The 15599-nt window shown below is 39.3% G+C and overlaps 1 protein-coding gene across 3 annotated transcripts in view; it reads left to right on the top strand.

Annotated features, from left to right (window-relative positions):
• The window catches only part of Smg1 (SMG1 nonsense mediated mRNA decay associated PI3K related kinase), a 102128-nt gene that overhangs the window by 57980 nt on the left and 28549 nt on the right, over nucleotides 1-15599 (top strand). For all 3 annotated transcript variants that reach the window (XM_036190318.1, XM_036190339.1, XM_036190329.1), the window contains 12 exons: nucleotides 824-971; nucleotides 1215-1374; nucleotides 2539-2659; nucleotides 6418-6666; nucleotides 7655-7939; nucleotides 9835-9979; nucleotides 10077-10215; nucleotides 11655-11885; nucleotides 11991-12168; nucleotides 12624-12785; nucleotides 13358-13575; nucleotides 13827-13981. In XM_036190318.1, coding sequence (XP_036046211.1) covers nucleotides 824-971; nucleotides 1215-1374; nucleotides 2539-2659; nucleotides 6418-6666; nucleotides 7655-7939; nucleotides 9835-9979; nucleotides 10077-10215; nucleotides 11655-11885; nucleotides 11991-12168; nucleotides 12624-12785; nucleotides 13358-13575; nucleotides 13827-13981 — 2191 coding nt within the window. The remainder of the gene's footprint in view (nucleotides 1-823; nucleotides 972-1214; nucleotides 1375-2538; nucleotides 2660-6417; nucleotides 6667-7654; nucleotides 7940-9834; nucleotides 9980-10076; nucleotides 10216-11654; nucleotides 11886-11990; nucleotides 12169-12623; nucleotides 12786-13357; nucleotides 13576-13826; nucleotides 13982-15599) is intronic.

Below are 15599 nucleotides of genomic sequence, written 5' to 3'. Positions count from 1 at the left end.
GAGATCCTCCTACCTTCTGGGTGCTGGGGTTAAAGACAGGTTCCACCATACTTGGCAGTTTTGGTTTTTTATATATGGTGTTAAATTAGTGGCTTAGCCTGTTGAAGTGTACTTATATCTGAACTTCATTTCAGGTCTATAATATATTTGACTCATCTTAAAATTACTTTTTTTTTTCTGTTAATAAATGAATTAGGCTTCTTAGTTAAATAATTACCAATAAGCTTGGGATTGAGGAGCTAGCTCAGTCACTAAAAAACTTACCACACAAACATGAGGAGCTGAGTTCAATCCATAGCATCTGTGTCAAAAAGCCATGTATGGTGGTATATGCTTGTAATCCCAGTGCTAGAGCAGCAGTAGAGTAGACTGGCCATTGAGAAACTATTTGGAAAAAAAATGGATGATACTAGAGAAACAATACTGGAGGTTGACCTCTAGCCTCCTGATGCACACATGGTACATACCATTAAAGAAAGAAAAATGTGAGCTTAAATTTCATAAACTAAAGTGGAGTAATACCTCACTGAAATGGTTACATCCTTTATAGAGTCAAGTTTTGAATGTAAAAAGAAGAGGGAAAGTAGGTTTCTTACCAGTATGTGCAGCTTTAAGGGCAGGTGATTCTTAGAGGCATGAGGTATAATTTTATGTTAAGTAATGCTGTTTACATAGCTATCTGAAATGTCAAGCTACCTGAACTTAATGAAAGGAAGGAAGTATTCGTTGGTGATTATTACTTTTTTAAGTATTGCCAAAATATGTTAATACTTTCATACATTAAGAACAAATTAACTTAACATAATGTATCTGACTTGTTTAGATATGAAAAAGCTGCTTCCTAACATGCTCAGCCCAGACCCACGGGAACTTCAAAAATCCATTGAAGTCCAACTGTTGAGAAGCTCGGTCTTTTTGGCAACTGCTTTAAACCATGTGGAACAAGATCAGAAATGGCAGTCCTTAACTGAGTGAGTCATAAGTGTACATAGGCAGGCAGCTGCATGGGGTACTAAGATTGAAACTGCAGATTTGTAGAAACCTCTAAAAGCAAACATTTTGTTTTGCTCATAATCTACTATAGAGCAGGCTGCTTTCCTTACTGTGACCCCTGATTTTTTGATACCAAGTGGTAGTGCCTTAGCCACTTCATATTAGTGGCTGCAAGCTTAAGAATTTTGTTAATTAATTGACAGCAAATAATGTTCTTTCAGAAACGTGGTAAAGTACTTGAAGCAAACCTCACGCATTGCTATTGGACCACTAAGACTGTCTACGCTAACAGTGTCACAATCGTTGCCAGTACTGAGTACCCTGCAGTTGTACTGCTCATCTGCTCTTGAGAACACAGTTTCTAATAGACTGTCAACAGAGGTGTGTAGATTTTGTGTGTGTGTGTGTGTGTTTTACTTTTCTTTAAAATTTCTTTTTATTTTAGTTTATGTGTATGGGTGTTTCCCCTGTATGTGTCTGTGCACCACTTGCATGTCTGGTGCCCTTAGTAGCCAGAAGAAGGCATTAGATCCCCTAGGACTGGAGTTACAAACAGTGTGGGTACTGGACATTGAACCTTTGAAAGAGCAACAAGTGCTCTTAACCACTGACCTACCTCTCCAGCCCTGAAGTGGATTTTTTGTAAGCATTCTCTACGAGTATTAATACGTTAGTATAAATCAAAGGGTTCATTTTCTCAGTGTTTAAAGTAGAATTTGTAATTGGGTAAGCTGATGAACACAAATCTAAAATGTATTTCTAGACAGATTTTCATTTGAGATAGTATAGGGCAAATGGAAGAGCCTAAGGTTTTGACTAATTGCTGGATCTTGGTTTTTCTTTTATGTAAAGTTTGGATTTCACTCATACCCTTCCTCTTTCTTAATAGAGTAAACTTCAACTGAAAAGAGGGCCTTTGCAAAGGACTTACAATCCTTAAGAATTATAGGATCCGTAGTTTAATGCTTTTCTGCAATTTTGGTTTATAGTAAATGTATGTTTTTACAGATGTACTTTATTAGTAAATATACTGACAAATTGTACTTAATATTCTGAATTTATTTAACAAAGCAAAGGTTTTCTGTTTGGGTGTGTCTTAGTTTCTTTTTTATTCTTCTAATAACATGCTGTGACCAAGGCAGCTTATTAAAGAAGGTGTTTGACTTGGGGCTTATGCTTTCAAAGGATTAGAGTTCAGGATGGCAGACCAAAGGCATGGCAGCTGAGACTTTGTTTTGATCTCCCATGTTGGAGGCAGAGAGAAAACAAAAGACACTGAATGTCTTTTGAAACCTTAAAACCTGCCTACATTGATTGACTCTTCTTCTTCAACAAGACCACATCTCCTAATCCTTCCCAAATAGTTCTATCAGCTAAAGACCAAGTATTCAAATACATGAGCCTTTGGGGACCATTCTTATTTACACCAGCACAGGTTGGAAGAGACATGGTGGAAGGTTGTTGTAGGGAAGTTGGAATAGATCTAAAGGCTGTTGTCTGTTTTGAGAGATGGTTCAATATAAGTCTTTGTCTCTCTGCTGCCAGGACTGTCTTATTCCACTCTTCAGTGATGCCCTTCGCTCATGTAAACAGCATGATGTGCGGCCGTGGATGCAGGCATTGAGATACACCATGTACCAGAATCAGCTGTTAGAGAAAATTAAAGGTAATGATCTTTCTCTCTCTCTGATTCTTTACATAAATGTGGCTGCCCTAGAACTTACTGTGTAGACCAGGCAGGCCTTGAACTCACAAGAAATCTTCCTACCTCTTCCTCTGAAGTGCTGAGATTAAAAGCATGTGCTACCTCTTGGCCTCATTTCCCTTTTCTTTAACTTACAATTCAGTAAAGCTAACTTTTACATTTAAGTAGACAGTTTGGTTTGTTTTCTCCCATCTACCTCTATGTACCCCACCAGTACAGACAGGATTCAGAACATTTCTCTCAGCCTAGAAAGGTTAACATTGTCCCTGTCTTAGGCAGGTGATAATTTACTTCCTATCCCTGTAAATTAGACTTAGGTTTGCTGATGTTTTCACATAAATGGAATTATGCTGCATGCTCCCATATCTGGCATCACTAGCTTACATGATATTTTTAAGGTTCTCCCATGTTAATTTGTCAGTAAAATGGTCCTTTCTTTATTGTTTAGTAACATTCCACTGTATGATGTGCCACCATTGGTTTATTTCCTCTTTTGTTAGTGGAGGTTTCTTTCTAATTGGGTAGCTAAGTATGAAGCTGCTATGGACATTTGTATTACTTATTTTTTCTTGTTGCTTCAACGTAATACCTGACAATCAGCTTTAAGGGAAGAAAGGTTTTTATATTGGCTCATAGTTGAGGTACAGTCCATCGTGGTAAGGGATACATGGAGGCAGGAGTATGAGGTAGCTGGTCACATCTGCAGCCAGGAAGCAGAGAAAGTTTAATGCTGGCACTCAGCTTGCTTTCTCCTTTAACTCAGTCTGGGACTACAGCCCATAGAACAGTGCCCATACTGTTTTTGGTTTGAGTCTTCCCATCTCAAAAGTTAAACCTTTCTGGAAACACCCTCACTGATGCACTCAGAGGTCTGTTTCTGTGGTGGTTTCAAATCCTGTCAAATTGACAGAATGAACTGTCACTGCATTCACACTCAACACTTAGAGTCAAATCTGAGGGCTGTGTTTCTCTTGAAATAAAGCTTATGAGAGATTGCTGGGTTGTTGCATTCAACTTTGTAAATAGGTCAGTGTTTCTTAGAAAGTGATTGTACCTTTTATATTCCTTTAGTATTTTATGGGAGTTCTGGTTCTTTTTTAATCACTGGAGTGGATGCAACTTTAGCTCATGGTTTTAGTTTTTATTCTCCTGGTGATTAGTGCATTTCTTCGTCATTTCATTGCATAGAGGCTGTTGTGTATTTTATGTTTCAGATGTCTCCTAACACCTTTTGCCTGTTTTTCTTTTCTTTTTTATTGGGTGTGGGGAGGCATAGTCTATAGCCTCAGCACTTGCAATAGAGACCAGGCTGACCTTGAACTCACAGATACCTAACTGCTTTTGCCCACTTTTAATGACGTTGTAAGACTTGTTTATATGTTCTATTTACTTTGGAAGATAAAGTGTACTACAAATGTTAAAGACTTTAAATGCCCCAAATGAATGGCTAGGGAATTATGATATATGCAAATTTATGTCTCTCTCTCTCTCTCTCTCTCTTTTTTTTTTAGGGAAAAAATGTCTCGTGTTAAGGGGATTTTTATTGCCATAGAATAGTATCTTGCCTGAATTCTATAGTTTAGTTGAATATATGGTGACTAAGGTTAGTGAATAAATTTAACATGTTAGATGTCAAGAAAGCCCACTTCCAAGATAGGCCTTGTATTACCAGGCATTACGGTCACCTGCCTAAGCTAGCTATTCACTGAGTTTGGAACACTGGGTCAGCATTTGTAAATTGAAGGTCCTTAGGACAAAGCATTTCAGACCTACTTTTCTTTTAATTGATATGAGAATTACCCCACTTTTGAGATGAAATAGGTAAAAACCGTATCAGAAGATGAAGCATAAACAGGGTTGGAAGTACTACCATCTCTTTTCCTTCCTATGTGAAACATTGCTTGAAATTGGAAAGTCAGTAATCTAACATATATTCAGAGATAAAACTCTATTTCCCATCAGTATTGTTAATCAGAGAAAGTCTAGAACAAATAGTTGGTGCCATGTACTGTGATTAATGTTAGCAGATAATGGCAAGCAAAAATGGGCCTGTTTTCTTCATTCTTAGAACCAAGAAGATTTTAGAGTCCAGTAGAAAAAACTGATATTGGACAATGAGCAGCTGTGTTGAATGGAAGTATATAAACAGGCATCTGAAAGAGCATGTAACAGGGATTTCTGATTTGACCCTAGGAATTATTAGTAGGAGACTTGGGGAGGAAGTAACATTTAAATTTAAATTTGAGGGTAGAAATGAGAAGGAAGGTGGATGACTGCATTAAACAGGTTGGATCTAAAGGTTAGAGATAGTAAAGACACATTCTTCAGTTTGCTGAAAGAGAGCTGTGTGAGATTGCGGTCAGAGGTCAATGTAAGGCATCAGTAGAAACTCATTTAGAGGGGCAGTAGGGAGGTATCAGGGTTTTCAAGAAAATTAAAGTTCCAGGTTTACTTGTGTGTGATCACTTCAGTTGTAAGTTGGATTGTGGATTAAAGGCTAAGAAGGAGGCAAAGGAACCAGCTTCCCACTGCTAAGCAAGGCCCTTAGGAGTGGCAATAAGAAGGGAAAAAAAAGCAAACTATTTGAAGTTGAAGGTAATAGTGTAATTGCCAAGTATCTGCTGAGGTGGTAGGCCTTTCTTGAGAAAGAGTAAACAGGAGAAGGGAACAGTTTTGAAGAGTGATAATAGGGAATTCCACTTAACACATATCCTAGGAGTGTAGGTTTTCAATAGACACATAGGACTCAGCTCTCTGGTCTGGGCTACAAGTTTAGGATTCATCAGCATTGGTATGGCTTTGGAGCCATAGGATGGATGCCTTGTCCAGGAGACAGTGGAAGAGAACTCACTAGAGGAGAGGTTCTTTGGTTTTTTTGGCCTTTATTCTCTTTCCTACTGTTTGACCTAGACTCCTTTCTTCTTTTTCTTTTTCTTTTTTTTTTTTTTTTTTTGGTTTTTCGAGACAGGGCTTCTCTGTAGCTTTGGAGCCTGTCCTGGACTAGCTCTGTAGACCAGGCTGGCCTTGAACTCACAGAGATTCACCTGCCTTTGCCTCCCTAATGCTGGGATTACAGGTGTGCGCCACCACCGCCCGGCCTTTTTCTTATGTTCTAGGTTCACAATTATTAAAAGATTTTTTTAAATATATATAACAAGCATTTAGTTCAGTGATCTATCTTCCCAGCACCTGATTTTTTTTTTTATTAATATTGTACTGTTACTGTGACAAGGTCTAACTCTCTTAGCTGATCTGAAACTCACCAAGTCAACCTCCTAAGTGTTGAGATTAATTTTCTTTTATGCGCATGAGTTTGCCTGCATTTGTGTATATGTATACCACATGTGTGCCTAGAGGAAAGAAGAGGGTGCTATATCCCCTTTAACTGGGGTTATAGGAAGCTATGAACCATCATGTGGGTGCTGGAAATGGAAACCTTGTCCACAAGAGTAATAGCAAATGCTCTAAACTGACAAGTTGTCTCTCCATCCTCTGACCTCAGACCTTTTCTGACAGTTCTGATGTTACAAGGTTGATTTCTTCTAGAATGATTTTCATTTTGCTCTACTTGGTTGTGTCTCTTCACTTAAATGTTGTTGTAAGCCACACACTGTGCTAGTTGTTGGGGTTTGAGGGTTAGCTCCCTTTGCGGGGGTGGTGAGTAATAGAGTCTGTACTTAGGTGAGTTGAGAATTAATGAAACATTTTCTTCTTTCCAGAACAAACAGTACCAATTAGAAGTCATCTCATGGAATTAGGTCTGACAGCAGCAAAATTTGCTAGAAAACGAGGCAATGTGTCACTGGCAACGAGACTGCTGGCACAATGCAGCGAGGTTCAGCTGGGAAAGACAACCACTGCCCAGGACTTAGTGCAGCATTTTAAAAAACTGTCCACTCAAGGTCAAGTGGATGAAAAATGGGGGCCTGAGCTTGATATTGAAAAAACCAAATTGTTATACACAGCAGGTTAGTAAAAGCATGTGAGGAAAACTGTATGCATGTTTCTGTGTGTGGTGTAAGAAGCATTTGTAAGTAAAAGAAGTGAGTGTAAGAATAATTTCCAGCTTTTGTAGACCAGTGTCCTTCAGTCAGACATGTTTTCAAAGATTGTTGGTTATCCCCGAATTCATTTTTTTTTCCCTTTTGAGGGTATTGTGTGCTTGCTTATTTGTATGTGTGGGAATATACATGTGAGTGTAGGTTCTTGTGTATATGCATGTCTGTTTGTAGGCCAGAGGTTGATAGTGGATGTCAGTTGATACCCATCTCATATATTGAGGCAGGGTTTTTCACTTGAACCAGAGCTCACTTGGTTAGGCTAGTCTTACTAGGCAGCTTGTTCTGTGTATCCCTTCTTTTCCCTCTAAGAGTGCTGGAATTAGAGACAGTCTGTCATGCCCACCCAGCATTTATGTGGATTCTGGGGATTGAAACTGTAGTCCTTAATACTTACATGACAAGCATTTAGCCCAGTGATCCATCTTCCCAGCTCCTGAATTTATTATTATTGTTACTGTTATTATGACAAGGTCTAAAACTGTCTTAGTTGATCTGAAACTCACTAAGTCAATCAGACTGGCCTCTACCTCCTAAGTGTTGAGATTAAAGGCATGTGTTGTCATGCCTGACTGACTTTATTTTACTTTAATTTTTGTTATTTTAATGTGTGAGTGCCTACATGTACATATATACACCACAGAATGGGGTATTGGATCCCCTAGAACTAGAGTTGCAGGAGGATGTAAGCTGCCTGCTCTGGGTGCTAAGAACTGAACCTGGGTTTCTTCAAGAGCAGCAAATGCTCTTAACCTGTAAGCCCATCTCTCTAGACCCTGAATTAATGCTTCTAAAAACAAAAATGAATGAATGAACGAATGCCTCCTCTTGAAATAATATATATTACTATTAAGGGTAAATTAATGGTTTTGTAAGTGTTTTTGTTTGTTTTCTATAGGCCAGTCAACACATGCAATGGAAATGTTGAGTTCTTGTGCCATATCTTTTTGCAAGTCTGCGAAAGCTGAGTATGCTGTGGCTAAGTCAATTCTCACTCTGGCTAAGTGGGTCCAGGCAGAATGGAAAGAGATTTCAGGACAGCTAAGACAGGTGTACAGAGCTCAGCAGCAGCAGAACTTCCCAGGCCTTTCTACTTTGTCTAGGAATATACTTGCTCTAATAGAGCTGCCGTCTGCTAATACGGTGGGAGAAGAACACCCTCGGATTGAGAGCGAATCTACAGGTACGATTTTATTCTTTTGTTAGCTTTGAAAATATTAATTTTCTAAGTGTAAAATCAGTGTTATGCTAGCTGTAATTCGCCACAAAAACATTAACCAGTACTTAATGTCATGTATCCAGCTTTTCCTATGTAAGTTCCTTTTCTGACTTAGAGGAGGGTATTTTTGCCTTGATTCATGAAAGAATAAATGTCAGCAGCAGTCGATATGTAGCCATATCTTGTATTACCTTTGTTGGAGCACAGAAAGACTCATGTTTCTTACTGTGTCTGACACTAGCAAAGTTAGTTGGCCAAAAAATGGATGGTTGATTAATCTAAACAAGATTTATTATTTTTCTTTTTTCTTCTTTCCTTGTTCTTTTTTGAGGAGGTGAGGGTGCTGGGCATGCTAGGCAGGTGTTACACTACTGAGCTATATCCCCCACTTCTCCTTTCCCTTTCCTTTTTTCTTTTCTCTCCTCCCCTCTTCTCCCCTTCCTTCTCTCTTTCCTCCTCCCCCCTCTTTCTCTTTCTCTCTCTCTCTTTTCGAGTCAGAGAGGGGAGGGAAGGGAAGGGAAAAAAAGAAAAGAAAGTAGGGATGTATGTGGGTCTCTCTTGCCCCCCAAAAGTTCTTATGTGGAAGGATATATTGGTGGGAAGGAGTAATTGAGAGGCAGTAGGGCACTTGGGAGGTGGGGTCATGTGGGAAGAAGTTGGGTCTTGGGAAATTTGTCCTTGAGGATTGTGGGACCCAGTCTCTTCTTGCTTCTTCCATAATGTATCCCATATCAGAGGTTATACACATCTTAGTCTCTAAGTAGAGCCTCTAGTGATGTGAGCCAACAGAGATCTTTTTTCTCTTCATATTCCTCACCTCAGGTATTTAATTGTAGTGACAGAAAGATGATTGACACCATCTCCTCCCCAAAGTCTCGTCTCTTCTCTCCTCTCCTCTCCCCTCCCTTCCTCCCCCCCCCCCCCACATCTTCTTGTCTTTGCGCCAACTTCTGAGATTAAAGGAATATGTCACCACACCTACCTGTTTCTTTTTTGAGATAGTATCTTCCTTTCTATAGAACCTAACTGGCCTCACACTCAAAACTTTCCTTTTTTAGTGTTCTAAATGCTGAGTTATAGGTGGGTGGCAACGTGTCCACTTGGTTGTGTGTATATACGTGTGTGTATTTTGCTGGGTATAGACTCCTTGTCATGCATGTTATCCACTTGGTGTGTGTGTGTGTTTTGCTGAGTTTAGACTCTATATGCATGCTATGCAAACATTTTTTTACTGACCTACATCCTAATCAGTTCCAGAGAAAACTAATCTCTTAACTGATAAGGGGAGAATATACCTCCATTTTGTTATCCAGAAGCTTGGGGTTTAAATTACTTAAATTGTAGTTTGTTCGTTTGTTTATACTAGTTTTTTTTAAAAAAAATAATTCTAGTGTATCTGTTAACCAGGTCTTTGATATTCATAAGGGATAGGTCTTAAAACCATGGCATATGAACTCACTAAACAGACAGTTTTCTCTCTATAAAATGGAAGTAAAGATCTCTGTCTGCCCTGTTGGTCTAGGTGTGCTTATCACCTGTGCATTGTTTTTACCAAATGCTTAAAATTATTCTAAAACAAGATGTAAGACATTCTGCAGCACGTCTGACAACTAGGCTATTGCTAGAGATAGTGTTATTAAAGGCCTGAGTTTCTCCGAAGATGTTAACATAAGCTGGTGCCTTTTAATATAGTCGTTACAGAAAAGTATCCAAATTTGGGCCGTAACAAAGTATGTACTGCGATAATATTGGGCTTATTGCTTGCTTGCAAATAATAAAGACTTAACAGGTCAATAAGAACACCGCTAAAAGTTACAAATGTAACACCGAGCTCTTGTTATTTTTTTCTGTCATGGCAGTACACATTGGAGTTGGAGAACCTGATTTCATTTTGGGACAGTTGTATCACCTGTCTTCAGTGCAGGCACCAGAAGTAGCCAAATCTTGGGCAGCATTGGCTAGTTGGGCTTATAGATGGGGCAGAAAGGTGGTTGACAATGCCAGGTATGTATGTTTCAATGTGCGGTTGATATAACACTGCAGAATAGATTTGGGAGCCTTTTGGTACCTGAAATACTTGATAACTTGTTTATTTTTATAGTCAGGGAGAAGGTGTTCGTCTGTTGCCTAGAGAAAAATCTGAAGTTCAAAATCTGCTTCCAGATACTATAACTGAAGAAGAGAAAGAGAGAATATATGGTATTCTTGGACAAGCAGTATGTCGGCCAGCAGGAATTCAGGCAAGGAAAACATGATACAGTGGTTTTGTGTGGAGTAGTGCCAAGATTCCTGTTGCAACTTAATAATTTTTTGAGGAAATTGGTTGCTTCCCCACACCCAAGACAGGGTTTCTCTGTGTGGTCCTAGCTGTCCTAGACCTCGCTCTGTAGACTAAGGTCTACAGATCTGCCTGTCTCTGCTAGGATCAAAGGTGTGGGCCACCACTGCTGAGCTTGGTAATTGACTACTCTATTAAATAGTGAATGAGGTTTAGGCTGTCTGAGTTGCAAATAAAAACCTCTCGGTTTTAAGATGATATATAGTTGTCTTAGGAGATCATAATTTCTTGAAATCAAGTGATTTCTTCATGGTTTTGATGAAAATAGGTGAAGTTCATTTTGTGTAAATTAACTTTCTCGTAATTACTCTTCTGATCTGAAGTTCGGTTCTTGGGCTGGTGGTGTAGTCAGAGAAAAAGCACACTCTTAGTGTATGTGAGTGAGACTGTGTTTAATCCCCAGAGCTCAGAAAATGTAAATCTTTTTACAAGATTACCTGGGAACTTTTAAAGTTTGGCATTGTATGGGAGGTATTTCCCTCCCTTCTGCATGTGCTCTATGCATGTGTGTTTAATATCAATTAAATAACTTGGAGGGCCGGGTGGTGGTGGCGCATGCTTGTAATCCCAGCACTCAGGAGGTAGAGGCAGGTGGATCTCTGAATTTGAGGCCAACTTGGTCTACATACAAAGCGAGTTCCAGGACAGGCTCCAAAGCTACAGAGAAACCCTGCCTTAAAAACAAACAAACAAACAAACAAACAAACAAAAAAAAAGATTTGGAGGTTTGGGAATTGGATGAAACTAGGGCTTTACATGTGCTAGTAGGCAAAAATTCCAATATTCTCTGCCCCTGGTGATTGTTGTAAATTAGCTAACATGGGAAGCAGTGGACTAGGTGAACTGCACAGTGTTCCCCGCTCTTCAAAGTGTCCTATAAGTTGTGTAGTTCTATAGCTATCGAATATGTAGATGCAGTATTCAAAGGTGTGGGTTTTATTTGCAAGGCTAAATTTGGCTGACTGAGTTCTGTTCTAGAAATGTACCCATGAGTGTCTGTTAAAGCAATTGTGAGATATATTTACAATATTGTAAATAGTGAAGTGTTTGTTGTTCATGTTTTGTTGTTTTTTTCACATATTTTGAACAAATTATTTTTTTCTACAGGCAGAATATTATATTGTAGTTTAGAATCATTTAAAATACAGAAAACACAGAAGTCTTTAAACTTTGCCTAAATGCTTATATAATCTTATTGGCTGCATTAGTAAGCATATCATGAAGAGACACTTACTTAGGGATTTAGTGTTTCATACATGAGAAAAATGTTTCCATGTGATAACTGATCATGTATCTTTCTTCCTTTTCACCTGAAGTATTCTATGTCCACATTTTCTTTAGGATGAAGATATAACACTTCAGATAACAGAAAGTGAAGATAATGAGGAAGATGACATGGTTGATGTTATCTGGAGGCAGTTAATATCAAGCTGCCCGTGTCTTTCTGAACTTGATGAAAATGCAACCGAAGGTGTTATTAAAGTGTGGAGGAAAGTTGTAGATAGAATCTTCAGCCTGTACAAACTATCTTGCAGCGCATATTTTACTTTCCTTAAGCTTAACGCTGGGCAAGTAGGTGGCACAGTCTTTTAAGGAAAATTATTTGGAATTTCTTTTCTTCAGACAAAAAGAGTAGTAACAGAAATGGTTTTCTTATTCCCTTAATTGTTCACATAGATTCTGTTAGATGAAGATGATCCCAGGCTCCATTTAAGTCACAGAGCAGAGCAGAGCACTGATGATGTGATTGTGATGGCTACCCTGCGACTGCTCAGATTGCTGGTGAAGCATGCTGGTGAGCTCCGACAATATCTGGAACATGGCTTGGAGACAACTCCCACTGCTCCATGGAGAGGTAATAGACTAACTAAAGTGCCCTCCTTAGTTAATCCGTTTCTATATTTGAAAATGTTAGAGAACAGCTATGCTAGTTCAAAGGATATCCTCATGTAAATCCTCCCACCTTGTAGAGAACTGAGAGATTAGAAGGCAGAAGCTTTTCATTTTTGAAAAAAATTCAGTTTTGGAGAGGGTGTTGAAATTAAGTGTAGAGGATTTAGTATAACCTTTACCACAGTTACTCAGTCTGCCTTCTTTGAGGCATATGCTAAGCATATCATTCAATGTTTTAATTGCTCTGGGCCTCGATTACAGATTTGCAATTAGGAATGATTTCTTAGGGCTCGTTACTACAGGGAGAGAACTTTGACATCCTTAAGATCTGTGTTGATGCTGACATACATCAGATTTTATCCTTTTACATTCCCACAAGTCATGGGTTTTTAACCACTTTGTCGTCTTCTCCTGAAGGAATTATTCCACAGCTTTTCTCACGATTAAACCACCCTGAAGTGTATGTGCGCCAGAGTATTTGTAACCTCCTTTGCCGTGTGGCCCAAGATTCCCCACACCTCATACTGTATCCTGCAATAGTAGGAACTATATCACTTAGCAGTGAATCCCAGGCTTCAGGTATGCAACATTAAAATACATTCATTTATTTAAGACAGAGTCTTACTGTTTCACCCTCAGTGGCCTAGCACTCACCAGAACAGTCTGGCGTTCATTCACAGAGTGCTGGGGTTAAAGACATGCACTCCCTTGTCCAGCTAAAATATTACTGCTTTATTTTACTGGTAAATTTTAAGTTTCTTTGTGGGTGATATGTTCTAAAGTTGAGGGTGTGTAATTTCTTATTAGTTATGGTTCTGACTTATTGAAGAAATAATTACTGTATATCTATAATACGTGCTTTGCATGTTATTGTTACACCTTACAATATACCAGGAAGTTAGTATAGAGCTGTTTAAGGTAAACATTAGACCTTGTTCTACACCTTTTCTGGGGAGGGCTTCTTGTTTGTTTACCATCTTCCTCTAGCTTTCCTCCATTAGTTTACAGTATTTATAAACATTTGTGTAAAGCTTAGTTTGTAAAAGTGCAGAACACCATAATCTTTAGCTTCATGCACAGCACTGTGAAGTACATCACCCTTGTTTTCCATACCCAGTGTGTGCATGTATCCCTGTTGCATCCCACTGTAGGAAATAAGTTTTCCTCTGCAATCCCTACTTTACTTGGAAATATTCAAGGAGAAGAACTACTGGTTTCTGAATGTGAAGGAGGAAGTCCTCCTGCTTCTCAGGATAGCAACAAAGATGAACCTAAAAGTGGCTTAAATGAAGACCAGGCCATGATGCAGGATTGCTACAGCAAAATTGTAGATAAACTGTCCTCTGCCAACCCAACGATGGTTTTACAGGTACAAGAAAACTAACTTGTTTGTTTTAAGGTAGTATTTATTACAACCCCCTCCCCAATCCTAAAGCTAATATCTCAGGGGAATCATATCAGAACCAAAGCTTTAAGATTAATCAGAATTGATCTCACTAATCTTTATTTTGATGTGCTGCTGATGAATTTTCTGTGAAATGACCATTACCAGTGTCTGATCTGATGCTGCCTTGTGACTGATGCTGCCTTGTGAGCCATGTGGATGTGTTGTGTCTGCAGGTCCAGATGCTTGTGGCAGAGCTACGTAGGGTCACTGTGCTCTGGGATGAGCTTTGGCTGGGAGTTTTGTTACAGCAGCACATGTACGTCCTGAGACGAATTCAACAGTTGGAGGATGAGGTGAAGAGAGTCCAGAACAACAACACCTTGCGCAAGTATGTCTTCACTCCTTCACTGGGAAGATGGGGTTACTTCTTGTCTTTTAGATTCACTCTTATGTGTGTGTGTATTTGCCTGCAGATAGGTATGTGTACCATGTGTGTGCCTGGTGCCTACCCAAGTCAGGAAAGAGCATTGGATCCCCTGGAACTAGAGAGTTAAGGATGGTTGTGAGCTGCCATGTGGGTGCTGGGAACTAAATCTGGATTTTCTGTAAGAGCAGCCAGTGCTCTTAACTGCCTAAGCTGTATTTCCATTGCTCTCCCTACTTTATTCTTTATAATGTGTTAATCAGTATAACAAAATTCATATTTGTAACCATTTTTAACTGTATAATTGAGAGTGTCATTCAAGTATGCTTTCACAGTACTATGCCTTCATCACCACTACCCTCTGCTAGAATTATTCCTAATCCCAGATAGACTCTACTCAGTAATAAACTCCATCTGCTCCATCTTGCCCCCTCATTACCTCTAGTTCTTATTTCTTGCTTTATGAAATATCCTGCTTTAGATGTCTCATGGGTGGAATCAGAGTATTTGTCCTTTTTTGTTTGTTTGCTTTTTGTTTTTTGAGACAGGGTTTCTCTTTGTAGCTTTGGAGGCTGTCCTGGAACTCACTCTTGTTACTCAGGCTAGACTCGAACTCACAGAGATCCGCCTGCCTCTGCCTCCCAAGTGCTGGGATTAAAGGCGTGCACCACTAACACCACCCGGCGTATTTGTCCTTTTTAAACTTTGATTTAGCACTGTGTTTTCAAGGTTTACCTTGCTGCAGAATAGATCTGTTACATGGTTACTAAATAGTACTGCATTTTATGGATGCTCCAGATTAGAACATTATGTATGTGTGTATACTGTGCATATACAGGTCAGAGAACAATTTATGGGAGTTGGGTTTTTCCTTTTCTAAGTGGGTCTTGGAGATCAAAGTTTGAGTTTTCAAGTTTAGCAAGAAATACCCTTATCGGCTGAGCCATTGTGTTAGCCTTGTGAACCAGGTTTTACTGTTTGATTCATCTTTTAGTAGAGATGTGGGTTTGTTTTTAGCTGTATGAACAGAGCTGCTGTGAACATTGGTGTGCAGTATCTGGCTGAGTCTTTGCTTTGGATTATTTTGTGTTCAATGCCATGGATTTGCTGACCAGGGCGATTGATTGTCTTGTTAAGCTTAGGAGTGTTTTCCACAATGATTGTGCCATTTTATGTTCCAACTTTCATTGCATGAGGATTCTGGTTTTTACCTATCCTTGCCAACATTTAATTGTATGTGTGTATATATGATGCATGGTATGTGTCCATATGCATGCCATGGCTTTTCTGTAGAGGTCACAGGACAACCTTGGGTGTTAGGCCTCCTTTTGATGTTATTAGAGGCAGAATCTCTCTATTCCCCCCCCCCCCCCCCTGCTGTATGCATGAGGCTCCTTGACCTGTGAGCTTTTGGGGATTCTTCTTTCTCAACCTTACATCTCCCTTTCAGGTGTTGTGACTATAGCACTGTGTTTTCTGACCACTTCATCAATTCTTTCATGACTTCTGAGGATTCTAATTCAGCTCCTTATGCTTGCGGGGGGTTGGGGGGGAGAGGGCAGATTTTTATCTACTGAGCCAT

This window comes from Onychomys torridus, chromosome 1 (assembly GCF_903995425.1).
Source record: "Onychomys torridus chromosome 1, mOncTor1.1, whole genome shotgun sequence".
NCBI lineage: Eukaryota > Metazoa > Chordata > Mammalia > Rodentia > Cricetidae > Onychomys > Onychomys torridus.
The sequence above is the reverse complement of the archived record's forward strand: the minus strand, read 5'-3'. Positions and strand labels throughout refer to the sequence as shown.